The sequence below is a fragment of the Nematolebias whitei genome, chromosome 5 (genome assembly GCF_014905685.2).
Source record: "Nematolebias whitei isolate Nwh7 chromosome 5, NemWhi1, whole genome shotgun sequence".
In the NCBI taxonomy this organism is placed as follows: domain Eukaryota; kingdom Metazoa; phylum Chordata; class Actinopteri; order Cyprinodontiformes; family Rivulidae; genus Nematolebias; species Nematolebias whitei.
In genome coordinates this window covers 29,605,046-29,625,746 of record NC_056502.1, presented here as the reverse complement: position 1 = coordinate 29,625,746, position 20,701 = coordinate 29,605,046, and the positions used below count along the sequence as shown (strand labels likewise).

General features: G+C 39.5%; 1 protein-coding gene across 1 annotated transcript in view; it reads right to left on the bottom strand.

The window, feature by feature from the left end:
- Positions 1 to 20,701, bottom strand: part of LOC119410360 (ankyrin repeat and IBR domain-containing protein 1) — a 45,021-nt gene that overhangs the window by 3,746 nt on the left and 20,574 nt on the right. Inside the window, exons 9-17 of the mRNA XM_037677271.1 lie at positions 19,408 to 19,538; positions 16,146 to 16,280; positions 15,471 to 15,557; positions 12,850 to 12,916; positions 11,680 to 11,825; positions 10,854 to 11,032; positions 10,634 to 10,685; positions 1,150 to 1,261; positions 505 to 548 (exon numbers count right to left, since the gene is read on the bottom strand). Of these exons, the coding sequence (XP_037533199.1) occupies positions 505 to 548; positions 1,150 to 1,261; positions 10,634 to 10,685; positions 10,854 to 11,032; positions 11,680 to 11,825; positions 12,850 to 12,916; positions 15,471 to 15,557; positions 16,146 to 16,280; positions 19,408 to 19,538 (953 nt within the window). The remainder of the gene's footprint in view (positions 1 to 504; positions 549 to 1,149; positions 1,262 to 10,633; positions 10,686 to 10,853; positions 11,033 to 11,679; positions 11,826 to 12,849; positions 12,917 to 15,470; positions 15,558 to 16,145; positions 16,281 to 19,407; positions 19,539 to 20,701) is intronic.

Below are 20,701 nucleotides of genomic sequence, written 5' to 3'. Positions count from 1 at the left end.
AAGTTATCCAGTTCACAATAAGGACGTATTTCCAATATCCCCCCTTTGCTCCGTAATGGGGGACAAATACGACAACTAAAAGCTGTGAGGACAAGAGTCGACAGTGGTGTAATTTTTGTAAATGGGGAATAGAGCGGTGGAGAGGTTTATAGGAAAAGTAGGGGCTGAAATTTTATGAAATTATCTGTGCTAAGATATTTACAAACTACTGATCACTGAATTACATTAACATAAATGAGATGAAGAGTTTAAGTTACATTAACCCCCAAACAATCATTAAATGATGAAGATTTGTAATAAAAGCATAAAAATGTTGAATCAAAACATTGAAAAACTGCATGTTTTGACTGTTTTAAATAAGTTGAATCTAGTTTTTGTAGACGTGTCACAGTCATATGAAGTACCCAACATGACTGTAATAAAGAAAGCTGACAAACGGTGTAAAACTGAGTTAATAAGACTCAAAGGCAATAAACAATAAAAGCCTTATAACTGAGAACTCACCATCAAGGGGCCTTGTCTGCGTCCACCTCCAGAATCGTGTGTGTCTTTTGTGGAAAAAATTGACAAAAAGAACAAAAATAAATATACCAGAGTCAAAATTACCATCATTAAACTGACTCTACATTCACAGTCCAACAGCAAATTAATCTCCTGCTAATTACCACCTGTGGTAAAATTATTCTTAGTCTGCCACAAGCACCTGGCAGACAGGACCTTCAGAATAAACCCAGGAAATGTACTCATTTAGTGTATTTAACCAAAATGAATAAATGATTCTTGGCAAAGCAGAGCCCCTTTACTGGCTTCCAAACTCAACTCTACACGCAGCCGAAGCAAATGAAACGGCCTCCGACTGATTAAAAGTTTGGCCTTACCAAACAAAGCTGTTGTCATTTTTCTGTGGCTGAGCTTTCATTTTCATTCCATACATTTTATTTTACTAAATATAAATTATCTAAATGAATGTAGCTTACAGATTTAAGTCTTTTCTTTACATTAATGCCATCAAAGGAGATGTGATTAGTCCTAAATTATTTCTGTAACACAATAAGGAACTACAGCTGCAACACAGAAAACTAAAATCCACCAAGTCCCCAAAGATGTTTTCTAAAGTTCGTGTACGTCCAAGTTAAACCCCCGCAGTACCTAAAGCAGCGTCGCTGAGGTCATCGAGGTCGGGTGTGTTGCTCCGGACACTGGACATGTCCCCTCGTCTGCGCTGCCGATGTCTCCGTCTGTACTGGAACTCTGCATACTCCTACAAACACAAGCAGGGAACACCAATTAACTGTTCATTAACACAGCAGGCAGCTGTTATTCATGTGAAGAAGCATTTCAGCACACGAGAGATCCGTGTTGTGTTTTAGGAAAGATTTTCTCCAAAGATGAACCAGTTTTTCTACAAGAAATTTGGGAAATGTCACTTGTATACTCAAGTAATCTTAAAAGTTAGGGAAAAATCTTGTTGAAACCTTGAGTGATGCAAATGTAAAGAAAATGTGTTTCCTTCTTACTGGTGCAACACGTCTCCCAATGAATAAATGCAGGCGGTAAATGGTGCATTTATATGGCATCATTTTATTCTCAGTTAGGTTCTACAAGCACTTCTAGGCATTCTCCTTTACCCACAAACAAATAAAAGGCAACGCTACCATGAAAGGTGTTTAAAATGCCTTTAGGAACAGCCTGGAGGGGTTCATTGTTTTTCCACACGAGAAGTACTTGGGGTTTGAATCATACCTCCGTTCTGTTTGAGCCACATTGGTTCAGAATCTGCTATAATGGGTGAGAAGTAATGTGCTTAATATACTTTAATACAAAATGTTCTGTATATTATAACGTGAGACTGTTAGTGCATCGTTATTATGAAGAAAAATTCTTTGTAATGGGATGCTAATGGAGGAGTGCCACTCTAAAATATAAATGTTTGCAGAGTCTATTAAAGATGCGTGAACATTTGGGTATTTCTGCAAGGGATGATATTCGTTTAACAACAATAAAAATAACTTATACACGAGGAGACGAAGATGAAATAATGGGGATCCTGTGATATGCAGCATAACACGACTAATGATGTACTAAAATTTAATTAAGTGAGAAAAGAGTTTTACAAAATGTAGAAACCTCATTTAGGCACAGGAACATCAACGATCTAATATATTATGACCACTTCTATTGAATTACACCAATTATTCCAGATTTAGCCTCGTTACATCTTCAGCTTTCTAGTTTATTAAATCAGTGAGAAAGCATTTATTTACGCAGTGATATTGACTGAAAAGGACAAATAGAAAGACAGAAAAAATCTGAGTGGTATCATGGGGGTAAAAATGTTATGGGTCAGAAAAAATTAAACCCATAAACTCCATACGTAAACGTCAAAGGATATAAAGTGTTAATAAGAACACGAAAATGACCAACGATGTGTTAAACAATTTGTTTTGAATCATTAAAGTGCTTCAGTGAAAAAAGGTAGATTTGTTATTTTATTAAATTAAAGCTGTCATTTCAGTTTGATTGTTCTGATTAGGGCCTTGTCCCACTGTTCCTTACTTTGACACAAGTAAACCTAAATGTTTTTGGTGCAAGATATTCACGTGGGAAGGAGTCACACTGTGGAGAAGAACGGAGGGAAGAGTTTGTTTTTCTTGTCCGAGGCGGCGCAGGGTGATGGATTCTGGTGAGTGGAGGGAGACATTTTATCACCACCAGGTACAACGGAGGAGCCAGGGGGTGGCCAACGGAGGCCATGGCCCCTATAGATTACTCGCCCACACAACGGGCGAACTAATCCATCCATTTGAAGTAACTATATTTTTAGGCAATATAATGCTGTACATGCTTGGTATAAAGCATAGTTTCCTAAAATAATAGAGGTGGCTGGTTTATATACCGTATATATATATATATATATATGGTGGTGGCCATCTTGGATTACGACATGGCAACACAATTTCTGGTAGTGATCTTTCTTACGCCTAGATGCAGCCACACACCAAAATGCAAGTCAGTGCCTCTCTTATTTTTCAACTCATCATGCTCACAAGACAGACGAAAAGGTATTTCCAAGTCCGCTCTTTGCGACGGGGTACAAAACATCTGAAGAGGGTATTACCGAGATGGTTTGTGCTCAAGAATAAAAAAATCATTTCTGTCATCACCCCAGTCCATTCATGTGTTCTTCAGTCATCCTCTCATTCATTAGCAAAAGTCACTGAGTCACATTCATGTCTAATCAAAAAGTTCAGTCTTTTCTGTTCCCACCACACCAAAAATAGTCCACCATGAAGTGATCTGTAGGCATTGTAAGGAGCACGGAGCCGGTCGTCTGTAGCTGTGCCTGTGAGGCAGCGTCATCGAGCTTTGATTAGCGCTGTGGTGCTCTAATTAACTCCTGCAGCTGAGATACACTGGCTCTTCATAAGGGGACATTTGTTTAAAAACATCTGGTGAGAATATATGGTGCGGTTTAAGAAACGAGCCTAAAATAATGTGGAGGTAAGATGACAAGCTAATCTAGATTTATACTAGATCTTTTGAAGATGGGTCTCTTATATGTGGCGTGTGCTGAGACTAATATTTTTATGGTGCCTTTTATACTTTCATGTGCTTTATTGAAGTCTTTTCTATTATAATTAGTCTAAAATAAAACCTGCAGATGATGTTTATGCAGCAGTAACTTTTTAACTTGTCTGTTTAACAGGTTGTTAGCACCCACCCCCTCTTCACACTCTTTGATTTACAGATAAATTCACACAACATAATGGCTCCTTTGGTAATTGGCAAGATAACAGTTAGACAAGGTATAACGGCTGGTTATTTTTAAGTTTGGACATAAATCATTAAAAGAGAAGAATTATCACTGGTTTTCAGAATCTTTGGACAACTGTGGCTGTTTGGTGGACGCTGTGGGGCAAGCAGAGGAAAAAGCTGTTTCGGATTTAAACCAACACCTGGGACGAATTCTTGACATTTATTTTTCTGTCAACTGACCTTTTTGCGCTGACGTTTTTGACTTACAGTACTCGAGGGAAGGCGCGGCGCCGAGCTGTTAGTGATGGATGCTTTTCACATTGAGAAGACCCTGCTGCCGTGTATGCCGCTCCACTGAAACTGTTTTCTGGGACACTAAATGGAAGTGAGCCATCGTTATTTCAACCTGTGATTTCCCTCAAGTCAAAATGTCTGGTATGAAAAAGCTCCACAGGAAAGGCCATCTTTATACTGGAAAAATGTGCACACAGCAACCAGAGAGGCTCGGTGTGAGATCTGAATATTCATTTCATGCTTTCAATGCGGCAGCTACAACCAACACGAAGCATTGACTGTGATGGAGCTGTTAGGCCATGTAAATCTGTCTGCATGTTTAAGAACCTCCACATTCTAAAATATACACAACCTATGAACACCTGGGGTAAAATCTGAAATGTATTGATCTGAGCATCATTACTGAGTGCATATATAAAGCGGTAGAGATAAAAGATCCAGGCTGGTGACCAAATCAGTAGTTGTTTGACAGCTTTATGCCTTTAAATGTTAACTACAAATACCTGTTATTAATGTGCAGTGATCCAGAGTGACACGCGAGGTGGGTGCTCCACTTTCAATCATTGCAGAAAGAGTGCACAGGGGAAGCATCTGGTTTGTTTGAGTGGGTTAAACAAGATGGTGATCTTTGGACCATCATGAGTTGTCAGCGTTGTTAGAAACCACAGCTCAAAATAGAAATTATACTAAAATTAAAATGTTCTTTATTTGAGGGAAGTAGAGTTTCAAAACTTAATGGTATGCTATTCTAACCTAAGTGTCTGTGATTATTTAAATGTAATAAGGACAAGACACCGCCATATACAAATAAACGATCCTATAAATCGCAGGTATATATGATTTAGGCACGCAGTGTGACTACTTTAAGTTCAAAGCATGGATGTGATTACTGAAGACAGCTGCAAGAGGAAAATCCCTCCATCTTCTGCCGCGTCTGCCGGTTTCATTCAGCTTCATTTAAGGTGTTTAAATTAATATGAAGTAAGGGAAGTCATAAAAAGATCATTCTGGGGCTAAAAGCATCTCTAACCTGACTGCATACATCAAGCCTAAAGATAATGTATATAAGCCTTTTTCTGTCACCTATAATTTTATATTAGTGACAGAAAAAAATGAAAGATCACATTTGCAAATATAAATACCATGAAACAACTAAACGGGAAAGCACATTTAATGAAAGGCCCAGCATTTCTTAAGGGAATGTAAATCCCCCTGCTGCCTTTAAACTAAAATCATCTGATGATGAGAAAGGGATTGTTAACGGGACAGTCTGGTCAAACCTTGTGAAGGACAGTATGCACGAGGACGACTCAGCTACTACCACACCAAATTTTAGCTCAATATTTGTAAAAGCACCTGAATTATAAACATATTTTATTTTTGCTAATGATGACTAGCCGTGGTCATTTTAAAGTAAACAAGAGAACCACATACAGCACATTAAAGTCCTGGTGACAAACTCATACAGTAATACAGCAACCAATGGCACAGACAAGCAAAGACCTTGTATAAACTTTGACCTTGATTTGTGACCTTGATCTTAAAGCTGGGATGATTGATTGATTTTGCAAACATGCTATTTGGTGGTGGTACAAATTCATATGAGGTTTTGTTCAAACTTATTGAGCAGATCAGAAGTTATGGGCAGGACAAGAGAAAGTTTATGGACATGCGGACAGAGACCTTGATGTGTCCATCTTTTGACTGGCGCATGATGATAAGAAGTAAATCCATTAGAGAAGTACATTTAATAAGTACTTTCTGAACGTTTCATTAAATTTCATCCGGTGGTTCATCAGTTAATTTGCCAAACAAACAAAAAGAAGAAAAACAAAACTAAAGTCATCAGTACACCGAAGAAGCAGGACTGGATGCTGAGAACACACAGACTGCAGCTCAACTACGCACTTCAGTATTTAACTGTAAGGCACACAAAGTAAGTCCACAGAAGCTTATCAGTTTACAAGAGGTCACAGAGGATATCAAGTCAATTTTCTAACCTCCCTCTCAATCAAGACGACACAGCCCGAGGATAAACAGAGAGCAGGGATTTCATCTACCTGCCTTTGTTATCATCAACCGGAGACTAAAGGCTGCAGAAATAAAACAACAATAACAACAACACAGTGATGAGTAAAGCAAACGACATCAAAGACCTGCTGGAATCAGTGAAGAACTTCTGAACACATCCTGACTGAAGGACCAAAGGAGGCCTGGGAGAACGTCACACTTCAGGTGCTTTCAGACCGCAAGGGAACACTTCAAAGTCCTTATAAACATTTGAAAAAGGCCTGTGATTCGTTTGTGTGTGTTTTCACCCTGCCAGTGCTGAGGCTGTTCATATTTAATAAAACTCAATTTATCAGGTCTTGTTCAGCTCCTGGTTCAGAGGAAGCCTTTTGTGAACTCAACAGGACGTCTGAAGTGACATGGAGGGTTTGCTTCCTACAGAAATGTACCATGATTGATTGAGCAAGATGTACGCTCCTCCAGCACTGAAGTAGAAACTTCTTATGATCACACCGTCTGGTTTGCGGTGCTTCGCAGTACAAAGTAAGAGTTCTGGTTCCTCCTAGGGCTGAACAATTTTGAAAAATATTCTAATTGCAATTTTTTTACCTCAATATTGCGATTTAATATGCGACAAATTTTCAATGTCTTCTTCTCATGTATTTTTCAACGAACACAAGCAATAAATCTGTTTCAGTTGTAAAAAAAATCCAGTTTTCAGCTCTGCTGCAACTCTGTTTATAATTTTTTTGTATAGCTCCAGGATAGAGACTTGGCTAAATGTGTGCACGAGGGCATTCTGTGCCTCTCATCCATTGTGTTTACCAAAGCTGTAAACTCAGGATTGATCACTATATTAATGGGCATCATGTCTTTTGCTATGAACTCCGTTATTGCTCGAGTTATTTCTGCGTGCAGTTTTGAATTATGTTCATACGGAGTAATACCTTCGAACAGTTCGGTCAGTGATCCCTGTCAGCCGCTACTTTGCTGAATTTAAGTTGAAGCACTGGTCATTGACATTCTAGCCATGCAACTATCGTAAATGGTTTTGTGATGTTTTTTAAGTGTTGATAAAGATTCGTGGTGTTACCTTGAGAGGTAGCAGCAGCAGCAAGGCAGGTTCTGCACAATGCATGTCGTTGTGCAGCGTCTTCTTTTTTAGAGACAAAATAATTCCAAACAACAGACGTGCAGCCTCTTTGGTACCAAACTTAGATGTGTCAGCTTCTGTTGAGCCTGATGCCACTGCACAACCAGTTAAAGCGCAGTGTTGACTTCTCCCGCTCCCTGATCTGCTTTGCTCCGCTCAATCGCAAGTCACGTAACCAGATCACGTGACCAGTCAAATTGCAGCCTTTGCAATTAGAAAATCGCGTTTTATAATATTGCAAAATTATTGAAAATGCAATTAATTGCTCAGCCCTAGTTCTTCCTTCTGAATAAAGCTCCACAGTAAGAGTTAAACTAAACCGCCAGACAAAGGCCTAAAATGAAGCCCTCCTTTATTACCATGAGAGATGCGGTTGTGTACTTTGTATTCACAGCGTTCTCCTGGAGGTACAACAGCAAACATGTTGGTCCTGCAGCACAGTAGAACAAATAGATCATCTAACCCTCAAGAAGTCTCAACCATTTAATGTGAAAGTACCTTTAAATGATCAAAACCCTCACTGAAAGGCTCAGGCTGCCCCTGACCTTCAGGAACCTGATAAAGACTTTCATCCTGACAATAGGTCTTTGTCACAAAGGACAATTAACCATTCTCCTCCACACTCCTTGTTCTAACTTGTTCAGAGACTAAACGTGAATATTTTTACTGCTTTTTTAACTAAATACCAAAGATTAACATTTTGCTTCAAGATAGAAGATTCTTGTGAAATATTATGGCCTCCAAGTAGACAGGTCTAGTGAAACAGGCTGAGCAACAAGTTTTTTTCCTATTGATTTAATCTTACCATTGTGTATATTGCCATACTTCCTATATGTAGGATAGCAAATACTAGTAAGAACTTTCTATAAAATAATGTTAGATATTTTTCTCGACTAATGATAAATTCCACAGTGAATATTCTCCTTGTGTCAGAGTTAAAAGTTACTTTAACTAAATAAAACCAAGACAAAGGGAAGTGTGTACTGATCGATCAGAGAAACACACACACGTCTGTGAGTGCAGCAAGTTCCCGCCAGATAAAAACTCTTTGTTTAGTTTAGATTCATCATTCTCTTTGTGAGTTCTTCACCAGTCGTGGAGTATGTAAAGGTCCTAAAACCACAAGTATTTTTCTGAGATTATTTTCCTGCAGCATTTGACATTTTATTTTTTGACCCAAAAACAAAAAGTGCATGAATCGTTCAGGTGGTGTTCAGTGTAGTTGTGAACAGTCAGCTGTGTGTTAAGAGCCAAAGCAGGTGAAGCAACACACATTTACTCTGATCACAAAACACAAAGGTAAAAGCTGGGGAGTCTTTTCAACCACTACTACAAAAAAAATTACAAACACCAACAGCCATGGGCAGAAAAACAAGAGGAGTATCGCATACGCCACATTATACGCCCGTTGACAAACTGGACCAGAACTGGCAGGGTAGGTCTGCCGGACTGGAACCGAGCTGCTGTTTCTGCTGAGCTGGTGAGTAAAATTTTGCAATACATATGTTGTTAAAATGACGTAGGTTTAAGAGTTTAGAACGTTGTGGGCTTCGTTGCTGCAGGGTAGGCCTGCAGAAACTGAACCGAGCTTCTGCTGTTCTGCAGAGCTGAAGAGTAAAATTTGGTAGCTACATAGACAAATGCTGTTAAAATTATGAAGGTTTAAGTTTAGAACATTGCAAGAGTGTGGGAAGGGTTTAAAGCCTTAAAATATAGATAAATACTAGTAATGTGCGATATATACGATACCCAGTAGAAACGATAGACATTTAGCCTATGATAGAGATCTGTCTTCTACCGGCTAACCGCAGTAATGCTGTGTCCAATGTAAAATCAGAGTTGTCAGTTTAATCGTTACGTTTTGTGAGTTGAAAACTGTAAATGGTGTTAAAGTCTGTTTTCTTGGAGAGCTAAGTAGCAAAGCTACAAGCTAGCTATGACCGGCTTGCCGTACTGTTCCTGTATTCAGATGCATGTGCAAAAAAACCGCTGTGTTCTGTCGAAAGTTAAAGTAAGCGTCGTCAGCTTTAGAGAGTGCATTTGTACTAAATAAAAAGGGTTAAACCTGCTCTCTGATCTGTGTAAAGAATGCTGCGTTGTATGATTTTACTGCGAGACCGTCTGGTCAATGCCACAGAGGAAAGTGGTCACCATTTTGTGTCATCTCTCCTTAAAGCGGAAGGAGACGCCCACTGGAGGGTTTTAGGGTGAAGTGTTTTCAGTGTAAAATGCTGCTCTGTTGCTGTTCATTTCTGAAATGGGAAGACTGGAAACTGTTGAGTTAACAACATATTCTTCTACATTTGATATCTTTTGCTCTGTTTTGCACTACAAGAAAGAAGCCTAATACTTGATTTGATTTAAAAACTCTCAGGACCTAGTAGTGGAAATTTCTTGATTGAGATTATTTTGTGTTATAGCAGTTTTCAAAATAAATGATTGCAAAAGGACACCCTCTGCTTTTGTCATTCCTATTGCAAGTTTTATACCAAAAACATATGATATATATCGTTACCGCCACCCATCACAGTTGATATTGTGATATGAATTTTATGCCATATCGCACATCATTAATTATGATGAAGTTTAGCAACTTCTCGGTAAACATTCAAGCTCCGGGGCTTCAGCAGTCTGTTATTTTCGTTCAGTCTGGAGAAGGCAGTCTGATTTCGGTCAGCCGCGCTCAGTTTGCCCCTCCTCCGACACGGACAGACTGAGCGGGTCAGACTGAGCGGGTCAGACTGAGCGTGGCTGACCGAAATCAGACTGCCTTCTCTGGACTGAACGAAAATAACAGACCGCTGAAGCCCCGGAGCTCGAATGTCCATCGTAAAACTAACTTTACCGTGGTTTAATGTGGCGCTATGGCTCTGCAGACATTGCACATTGCTGTCTTGTTTTGTGGTGTTTCTAGTGTAAAATACTTCCACACAGCGGACATGTTTAGATGAAAAGTTGGTTAGCTGTTAGCCACAGTGCTGCTAAATCAGCCCTCATGTAGTAGCTGACTGCAAACTATGAACTGGATTTCCTGAATGTGAGGCGGGTCTGATTACTCTGGGTTCATGAGACACGCCTCCGTATAGGAAATCCATTCCAGTTTGAAGCCAACGTGCAGCACAACCACAGACATGCATCATGGATCGGAAATATCAGCAGGTTGGAAAAATCTGATATGCAAATTATGCTGGTATCGGAGCCCGATACCGATACCGAATCGGATCGACACCATCCCTAATAAATACTAAAATAAATATAACGTCCCTACTTCGCAGATTTTTACTTACTGCCGTGTGTGTGCGTGTGTGTGGGGGGTGTCCAGAATGCAACCCCTGCAATAAACGAGGGACTACTATAATATGTGACAGAAGAAAAAGTTGTTTTAAGAAACTGTGGTTATTTGAACCAACAATCTCTTACCTCGGGTGACGCAAAGCCTAAATATTCCCAGTCCCATGTTCCACCAGCAAAACTGTTAGCAAAACACAGAGAAACTGTTAGTTCAGGACTGAATGAGTCGACTCTGCATGGAAAATTCAATATTTCTACCGTTGTATTTTACAACAGACTGCAGGAATATATTAATGTTGGATAAAAAGAAAACCAGTTAAACAAACTGAGTTTCATGTCTGTATGTCACCTGCGTCTGGGGGCTTCAGGAGAGTCATTAGGGGCCACCCCCCTGGCTACCGAGGCCAGGAACTCCTGTCTCTTCTGTTGTACGAGACACGCAGCACGGATGATCTTGTGGCGTGGCGTTCGCAGGTACGGTCTGTTAACCTTCTGTGCCAGGTCCTCAGTTACCATCTCCAAGTCCGTCTGGGTGAAGAAGGACAGACAGATGACAGATTTCATGTGTGTTAATACAGACAGGTTTTCAGAAGAGCGGTTGTAATTGTATTATTTTCATATGGGTACTAATTGTACATTTGTTTTGTGGATGTTAAGTGTCTGATACCGCCTGTTACAGTCAAATATTCAGCAGACACATGCAGAACTTTCTCCCTTTAAAGAGGCACAATTAAACCACCTTGTGACGAGCTTTACACGCACACAAGTCAATAAATTCAAAACCTGACATTTAAGAGAGTGGAAACATAAACACCCTGTAAAGGAGCATTAAGTCCGTCTTCTATAAAAATCTGCTTACAAGCTATGATGTTCTAAAAGAGCAGAAGCAGCTGTAAGAATAAACTACTTTTACTGCAGGTCTTATAATAAATAACATCAGAGAAGTGATTACTTTATATTTAGACCCACTCAGTGGTTCTACTACAGTATCTGAGAAACCATAATATGAAAAATAAGAACATTTAGTGTTATTGCTGGTGATTGTAACTGAAGTAGCATTAGATGTTTAACTTAAAGCTGCGATGTGTTGGTATTATTGAGGAGCACGGGGAAGATCATGAGGCAGAAAGCTGCAGTGAAGATTTGTCTTTCTTCTCAGTAAGTAGCCTTAAAACCTGCATAAGCTCATAGATTTCCTTCTTTGTGCTCTTTGGCTCCAGAAAGAACCCGTAAGGATAAGAGCACTTGAGGATACGACGAGTTTTCAGCAGTTCTAGGACGGCGTCTTCAATAAACGTCGTGTCGGGTGAGCTTCCGTCCCCTAGGAGAGACAAGTAAAAAAGATTGTGTTTTAATTTGTATGTAACATGCTTAAACTGTATTCTGTTCATGTGTTCATCAGGGTTCCTACACATTTGTCTTTATAAAAACTACAACCCTTTCCACACTCAGGGTTTTAAACAATTTTTTGGCTTTGAGTGGATTTTGTTTTTACTTCATCTTCAGCGTATGCCAGCATAATGGGCACTATTTTCATGCATCAGTTGTCTAAAACATTACTGTAGTGTGTCAGGGCCCTTAAAAACGCTGGTTTTCATCAAGCTGTTTTAAATTTGTTTAGTTTTCATTCAAGCCCTGTGGGGCCCAGAGAGAGATTGTTCAAGAGGCTGTTTATCCACATGTTATCTAAAGTGTTCTTCTTTTATATCAAAAATTCAAAAACAAAAATACTGATGGCTAAAATCTTAAAATCAAGGCTCCGTATGGACAATTAACAAAAGGTGGACATCATGATGAATTTAACATATTTTATAAACAAAACAAGTGAAAAATGCTCAACCTGTTAAAGCAATAAATAATAATAATATTTTAGAAAATTCAGTGAGGAGGGAAAAACAAGTTTTGAAAGACTAGCTCTTGACTTTGGTTTCGTTTTTCCACACTTAGACCACCAGACCTGAAAAATAGTCCAACTAAATTGAATATTTTTGAAGACTGTGTAGGAACCCTGAAAGACGACGTCCAACAACGTCTAGGATGAAATGTGTTGTACCTACAGCACTTTAAACAATAAGAAAGTAATGAAACTTAAAGAGTATCAGAACTTAATGTGACAACAATAAACAGACTGATGTAAGGACTGAGGTTAAAAAGTGTTTAACTTTGAAAACAACACCTTCTGAAACATATTTATAGGAGATTTGACTATTGAATGCTACAACTACACTCTCTGTTAGCAAAACTTAATCAAGCCTTTTGTTTTCCTCTCCTGGCTCTCAGAACTGAGCATCAGAGGAGATAAATGTTTACTAAAGATCAGCTGCTGCAGTAGACTGAACACTCACTTTGACTCAGGGCTCGACTGAGTTGCTCCATCTTCTCTTTGGCAGTTTTTAACAAGCGCTGCTCGAGCTGTTGTGAGAAACAGACTATATTTTATTTTTTACTGTTGAGGAAAAGTCTTGTGAATTCTGCCTAACTACACAACGGACAGACTTCCAGTAAATACAGTCCAATTAATTAACAGCAGTGGGAGCGGCAGACTTATAATCAAGTACGACTTATAGAGTAGACAGTGATAAGCCACAACATTATGAACACCTACAGAATACTAATTAGTTCCTGCTCATGTTGCATCAGTGTTCCTTTGCCTCCACGGGCTAGGAGCCCTATTAGCTAGTACATTACCAGTTATTCTGTTGGACCCTTTGGACCAGGGGTGGGCAACACTTTTTCCAAAGGGCCAAATCAAGATGTTTAAAGTAATCAACGGGTCGCAAAGAAAATTTAAAATGAAGATTTATTTAAGAACAGATAATCTGGAGGGGGCAGCACGGTGGCGCAGTTGGTAGAACCGCTGTCTCTCAGCGAGCAGGTTGCCAGTTCAAGTCCTGGCCGGGGGCCTTTCTTGGTGAAGTTTGCATGTTCTCCCTCTGCATGCATGGGTTTTCTCCGGGTACAGTTGTCCCTCGCTACTTCGTGGTTTGTTTATTTTGGTTTTTCAAAGTAAGATCGGACATGACACAATTGGCTGATTGATGGATGAGCCATGGGTTGTTTATTTAAAATAAATTATTTTAAATGATTTTGCCCCATGTGTAAAGACCACAAGTGCAGGGGGAAGCTCCCTCCTGCAGACGATCAGCTGATTTCATTCTCTGCCACACACACATTTCTCCTGCTGCAGCAGCTTTGTGAAGGGTTAACCCTTTGCTGCCCAGACGCACCAGTCAACTTTTGTCTTCCAACTTAAAATTCAAAGTGTGTCACATCGTAAAATCATCATAATCACAAAATATAAAAGTGGTAAAAGTTATTTTTAATTATTTTAGAACTTCTATGTTCAGTTGTTTCAGTGTAATTGATCAAGAAGTACATTTCTGCTCCGTGCTGCAGAGCTGAAGCTGTGTGACATCCCTTTGATGTCCTGCTGCACGTCTCTTCTCTACAATTTAAATTTAAATACTGTAATATTTTAAATAAACAATTTAAATTTAAATACTGTAATATTTTAAATAAACAATCCATGCTGCATGGATTCAGCATGGACTGTTTATTTAAAATGTAACAATATTTTCAATTTTAATTGTTTATTTAAGGAGGGAGATTGGGAGTGACAGGTGATGAGTGTGATTACAGCCTGTCACATGTCATGACAAAGTTTACTGAACTTGAACTGAACTTGAACTTGGACTACTGTATCCCTACTTCACGGATTTTCACTTATGGGCGTGGTTCCAAACACCCGCGATAAACGAGGGACTACTGTACTCCGGGTTTCCTCCCACAGAACAAAAACATGCATGTTAGGCTTATTGGCAACTAAATTGTTCCTAGGTGTGGGTGAGAGTGAATGGGTGTTTGTCTCATTTGTCTCTATGTGTCCCTGTGATGGACTTGCAACCTGTCCAGGGTGTCCCCTGCCTCTCGCACAGTGACTGTTGGACATGGGCACCAGGGACTCCCGTGACCCACAAAGAAAGAAGCGGGTCAAGATAATGGATGGATAATCTGGAGGTTTTTTCCGTCCGTCCGTCTTTAACCACTTCTTCCTTTTTGGGTAGCGGGGGCCACTAGTGCCCATGTCTAGTCATTGCTTTGTGAGAGGCAAGGGACAGGGACACATAGAGACAGAGACAAACAACCATTCACCCTCTCACTCAGACCTAGGAACAATTTAGAGTTACCAATCAGCCTAACATGCATGTGTTTGGTCTGTGGGAGGAAACCAGAACAATTGGAGAAAACCCACTCATGCACGGAGAGAACATGCAAACTCCAACCAGAAAGGCTGGGTTTTGAACCGGGGCGACCTGCTCGCTGAGAGGTGGCAGATCTACCAACTGTGCCACCGTGCTGCCCCATATTAGGCTAAACATGAAAAAAAAAAATACATTTATATAATAAATAAAGCCTATGCTTGCTTTTTGGAGTCTTTAAGGTTCAGTGTTTTTTTTTGTTTGTTTTTTTTGCCTATCTTAATCTAAAGGTTTTCAATGTATTTGTCCAAGATATTTAATTTAAACTTTTATTGATAAAATGTAGGTTTTCATCAATTTATTTAAAACTTGTTTTCTTTTCAATTAAATGTTTTTCAATTAAGAGGGGGAGGGGTGGAAATTGCCCAAGGGCCACTTTTGGCTTTTGGGCAAAAAGTTGCCCATGTCTGCTCTGGACTGTAAGGTCTACTTACCACATACACTGTTTACATGTATCTGAGGAGTTTGGAGGCCAGGTAAACATTTCAGAATATTTGCTGAGTTCTTTCTTGTTAGGAAGTTTTGTTTTATTGTCTAGTACGAGCTGTGTTAATTACTTAGTCTGTCAATTATGGCTGCTTGATATATGCTAAAACATTACAACATCATAAACAGGAATGTCAGCCTTATAGATGAGGTTCCTCTGGCTACTTTAAAAGCATGATTTGTATTATGCAAAGCAGACACTACGGAAAGGCAAAGTTTACCTGATAGCTGTGCTCGTGGTTCTTGAAGCGTGTGTAGTAGTGCATAAAACGATCAAGTTCCTGAAAGCTCTTGTGCTTCTTCTCTGCCTGCAAAGCCGTGACAAGACGCAGTCACAGTCAATAAACTCCTGAGTGTGTTCCCTTACCAAGTATAAATACCCTGCATGCAAAAAGTCAATTCAAGTAGTGCCGCAGGAATAATCCATATTTGTGTTGTGGGAAGAATGTGAGAAAAAAGAAACTGAAAGTAAACTTCTATTTGCCTTTGATGAAGAGTGTTTATATTTTGTGCATTCAATGATTTTTTTTTTTTTTTTTTTACAGAATGCAGTTGCCCTGAACTGCTACCAATGTGTGAGTTTTTTGGTTTACTAACCTGCTTTTTGTTTCTACAAAAGAGAAGTAAGGAAGTGATTGTATTACAAACTATCATAGGGCAAATGACTGCCTCTGCTAGTTCAATGAATTCTGGTGCAAAATGTGTGAATTGTGCAAGCCTTGTTGTTATAATCACTAAACCATCAACACAACATAGGGCTCCTTCAAAAAGCTGTCATCTTGCAACTGTTTCCTGAGCTTAGTGTAACAGATGACTGAAAAATTATTTTAAAATAGGTATCTTAAAGGGCTTGAAATGCATACAAATAGAAAATGAATGAATAGGTAAGTAAATACCTCCTCTGTCATCTCCTTCGACTGCTCCTCCACATGCTGGATGACTTCGTACCGAGTGCAGCGATAGTAGCCACCAGTTGACGAGCTGTGTTTTTTCCACTCCTCCAGACAGATCCAGCAGAAGTCATATTTACACTACAAGGAGAGAAATAATCATTTATATTATTTTACCTCTGAATTGGCTTTGGCCAGTTGTCTCAGTTGAGACAAGCAGTACGCTGATGTCCCCCGCTGCTGAGGGATTTGAATAGTGAATGTTTGTAGTTTTCAAGATGCAAGTAAATTTTAACGTTTTTGGTGTAAGGCATCCAAGTGGGTAGAAGTTACACTGTTGAAGAACAAAGGTAGTTTATTTTTTTTATCTTGACCGATGAAGCACTGAGTGACGGATCCTGGCGAGTGGAGAGAGCGATGTTATCAAATACCAAGTGCAGTGGTAGAGCCAGGGGGTGGCCAATGGTGGCCTTGCCCAGCATAAATTAATATTTGGTCACCCCAGTGGCCACTCCAGTCATTTTAGGAAACTTTTTGTTTCTGGTTTTATTTTGCTTAAAAGCAAAGTTTCCTGTTTATGAAGCATATTGGTCAACACAGTTGTTTTTAAATGTACTATATAAATACGCTGGTGAAGATTCTCAGTCATCCAGGACATGGTAAATTCAAAAAAGTTCAAGACAAAAACAACTGGACTTTTCCGTTACAACTTTTCTGTTACAAATAAAATCCAGTTGTTTTTGTCTTGAACTATTTTGAATTTGCTATATAAATAAAACTGATTTTTTTATTTTCTTTCTGCTGTTCCCTTCTTCAGGGATCACCACAGTGAACTAATTCACATGAAGACATGGCAATTGTTTTTATGCCGGATGCCCTTCCTGATGCAACCACAGCCCTCTGTGTGGAGCAGAGAGCTGCTGTCTAGGGTGCCCAGGGAAGCAGATGGTGAGGTTAAGGGCCTTGCTCAAGGGCCCAGAGTGGGGCAAATGAGGCTGGAGGCAGGTGCGGGTGCTTCACCTACCCCACCCACATTTTTGATGTTGTTGGTACCAGGAGATGAACTGGTGATCTTCCGATCACAGGCCCACCTTCTCTAACCTCTGTGCCACCACTCCAAAATAAATCTAATTGATTGATTAAAATATAGCGGTGGCCATCTTGGACTTTAATGTGGCAACTCGTTTTCCAAAGTGACCTTTCATATGCCTAAATAACAACAACAGACCAAAACGGAAGTCAGCAAATTGCTTATTTTTCCAAATTCTTCAGCTCTAAAGGTTTTAATATATGTATATATGTGGGACAGTTGAGAAGACGGACAGAAGGCATTTCCAATTCTCCTCTTTGCTCCACGATGGGGGCCAACTATAAAGTCAGTAACTAGAGTTTGCGTTCCTGTTCTGAGGTAGTTATCATACTGAGTCAGAGTCTAAATGATTTAACTGCTGAATTATCTGCCAAAAAATCTGAACCAATACGAGTAAAAAAAAGTAAAAGTCTCAAATCGCACCCCCTACATTATGTCTTAGGTTTGCTTGCTTCAACAAATGTAATTTAAAATAAATGTCACCAGAGAAGTTATTTTGGACCTTGCCATGATTCCTTGCAGGCTGCTGCCACTAGAAGGCACACAGGCTATGTTTGAGACCAGCAAGTCCCACTGGTGTAACAGAGCAAGCAAACAAACCAGCAACTCAAATCTGCTGTGTATTTATGTCTTAAGTGATTTTTCTTTCTATGCCACAAATGCTTCTGTGGGTGACAAGTTGGGCAGAGTAACACAAAAGGCTGACATCTGCGTTGTCTTGGAAACACCATGTTTACATGGCACTTCAAAAATACTAAGATGAAACCAAAAACTAGGGGGTGGGGGCTAAATCAAAAGACAGACACACAAAAAGAGAATGTGTAAAATGGACACTAAAAAGTAAAAAATAAAAAATCTGATGCCAAACCAGAGAGAAGGAGGCAGTGGTTTCTTGGCAACACTGAATCCCATGTTGCCAAGCAGTGGGGTAAAAGCCATTCCTTACCAGGTAATAACAGGTCAAGGGTTTCAGTCCCCATTGGCCTCGCTGCTTGTAAAAGCTACTCCATTTTTCCAAAACTGATCACAATCTCTAGTCAGCTGCTTTTAACACGAGAAGACGGCAACATGGTTGTCAGAAACAAAAAATAAGAGATCCTGGCTGTGTGAGGAAACTATATAGTTAGCTCTTCAGCAAAAGGGCTGCTCACTGAAACACGGTCAGTTGTCAGACTTAATCTGCATCATGCTAGTTTATTTTATTATGGGGGAGTTGGATCTATTCATTATTTTTACTATTTTGAGTTTACATCTTATACTTGATAAAATGTCAGCACTCCATCTGTAATACTTGTGAACTGCTCATTCAGTTTTTCTTGTTTTGTTTTTTCAAAAGATAAACTACTTAAATTTCTAATAAAAACAGGGATTTGAGTAGTGAATGTTTATAGTTTTCAATAAGAGTGTTTTTCTGGACTGGAATTGAACAGGGAATGTAAGTAAACCTTCATGTTTTTGGTACAAGATATTCAAGTGGTGAGGAGTTGCACTGTGGAGAAAAACAGAGGTAGTTTATCTATTTTTGGTTTGTTTGTTTGTTTGTTTGTTTTTATGAGGCAGTGCACAGTGGCGGATTCTGGTGAGCACAGGGGGCAATTTTTTCCCCACCAGGTACAATGGCGGAGCCAGGGGGTAGTCAATGGTGGCCTTGGCCACCATAGACTAATCTTCAGTCATTGTAATCATTTTAGGAAATTTTTCTTTTAAACAACATAAAACTAGAAAGAATAGTTTTCTAAAATGATCAGGGTGGCCGATTTGGACATATGTATACATATATGTATAATGGTTATGGTCATCTTGAATTATAATGTGGCAACACTGTTTTCAGTAGGAACCTTTCTTACACCTCAAGGTAGCCCCACACCAAAATGAAAGTCGGTACTGCACTCGTTTTTTAAGTTATCAAGCTCACAAGACAGACAAACGGAGAGTATTTCCAAGACAAGATGGGAGACGAAGGGCTTGTGCATGTCCCTCTGTGTGAAACTAAACATGTAAAATCTTGGAAGTACCTCCTAAAAGTGCTGATCACACAGCCAGTGAGTCTCACTGATTCTAGCTCACAGCCAAAGATTTTCTGGTGATTTTTTTTAACAACAAAAGACTGTGTCCATTACAGCTGAAAACAGCAGCGTGAACCCCCACCCCACCCCACCCTCCACCCATCTAACTTACCTTGGCACACTGCATGTGATTGCAGCCCTCATTTTTCTGTATGGGAGACTTGCAGGTGGGGCAGGGCTTAGAGTTGGTGAGCAACCATAAGCAGTTTGCGGCATCCTCATAAGCTTCACTCACACCCGCCACTTCAACAGGAATAGAGGGAGGTAAGCACAACAAATAAAAACATAATGACATACAATGAGAACAGCTATTACCGAAGCGTCAATATGGACCACTACAGTGAGCAGGAAATTGTCCTGCTTGAATAATGTGTGTTCCGTAGGTATTTCACAGTCATCCCCCCAATTTGCCCACGTACAAACTCCATCCTTTTCTCTCACACACACATTTAGAGGGAGTAATTGGCTATTATCAAAGCATCTCTGATCTGTCGTTTGAAATGCCAACATGAAACAGAATCTTGGGAAATCGAAGGAGGAAATGGTCCCACAACAAAATAATTGCCTTTATCTTTCTACTGTCACATCAACAAAATGGCATTTAGGAGCAACTTGGGGCACTTAAATCATCTGCTGCACTGTATTTACAGTCCAATTACTGAATCTAAACTCTGCTGTTTCCTGATAAGTGGGTACATTTTATCATTTTAACTGATCGTTTATTTAAAAAATTCTGTAATTTCACAGATTTAAAGCTAACTGTTTACTAAACAAGAGTTTTACTTAATTTGGTCACAAATCAATCACATGTCTGCAAACGCACAAAAACCTCTAACATTAATGTGATTAGCTAATAAACAAAATTTGATAAAATAATTTATAATCTAGTAATTTGATACATTTTCTTTGATATAAAGATTGACTTAGAGGACAGTAGAATAGGAACAAACATGTATAAACTGTGCAATTTTTTTTAGAACAAGCGGTACTCCGATGTCCCTCAATGCTGAGGGATTTGAATAATGTGTATCTGTATTTTTGGAGATGAGTGTTTTTCTTAACTAGAATTGAACAGGGATTGTAAGTAAACCTTAACGTTTTTGGAGCAAGACATTCAAGTGGGTAGGAGTTACACTGTGGAGAAGAAGAGAGAGGTCGTTTTTGGAGTGGAGGGAGGGATTAGATAGTAATTACTAGATTAACCCTCATCCACCCCAATCATTTGAGGAAACTATACTTTTATGTAATTTAAAAACTGGAAAGCATAATTTCCTCAGATGATGGGGTGGCTAGTAACACACACGCACGCACGCACGCACGCACGCACGCACACTCTCTCTCTTGCACACACGCAGCATGCACACACACACACACCCACCCACCCACACACACATATATATATATAC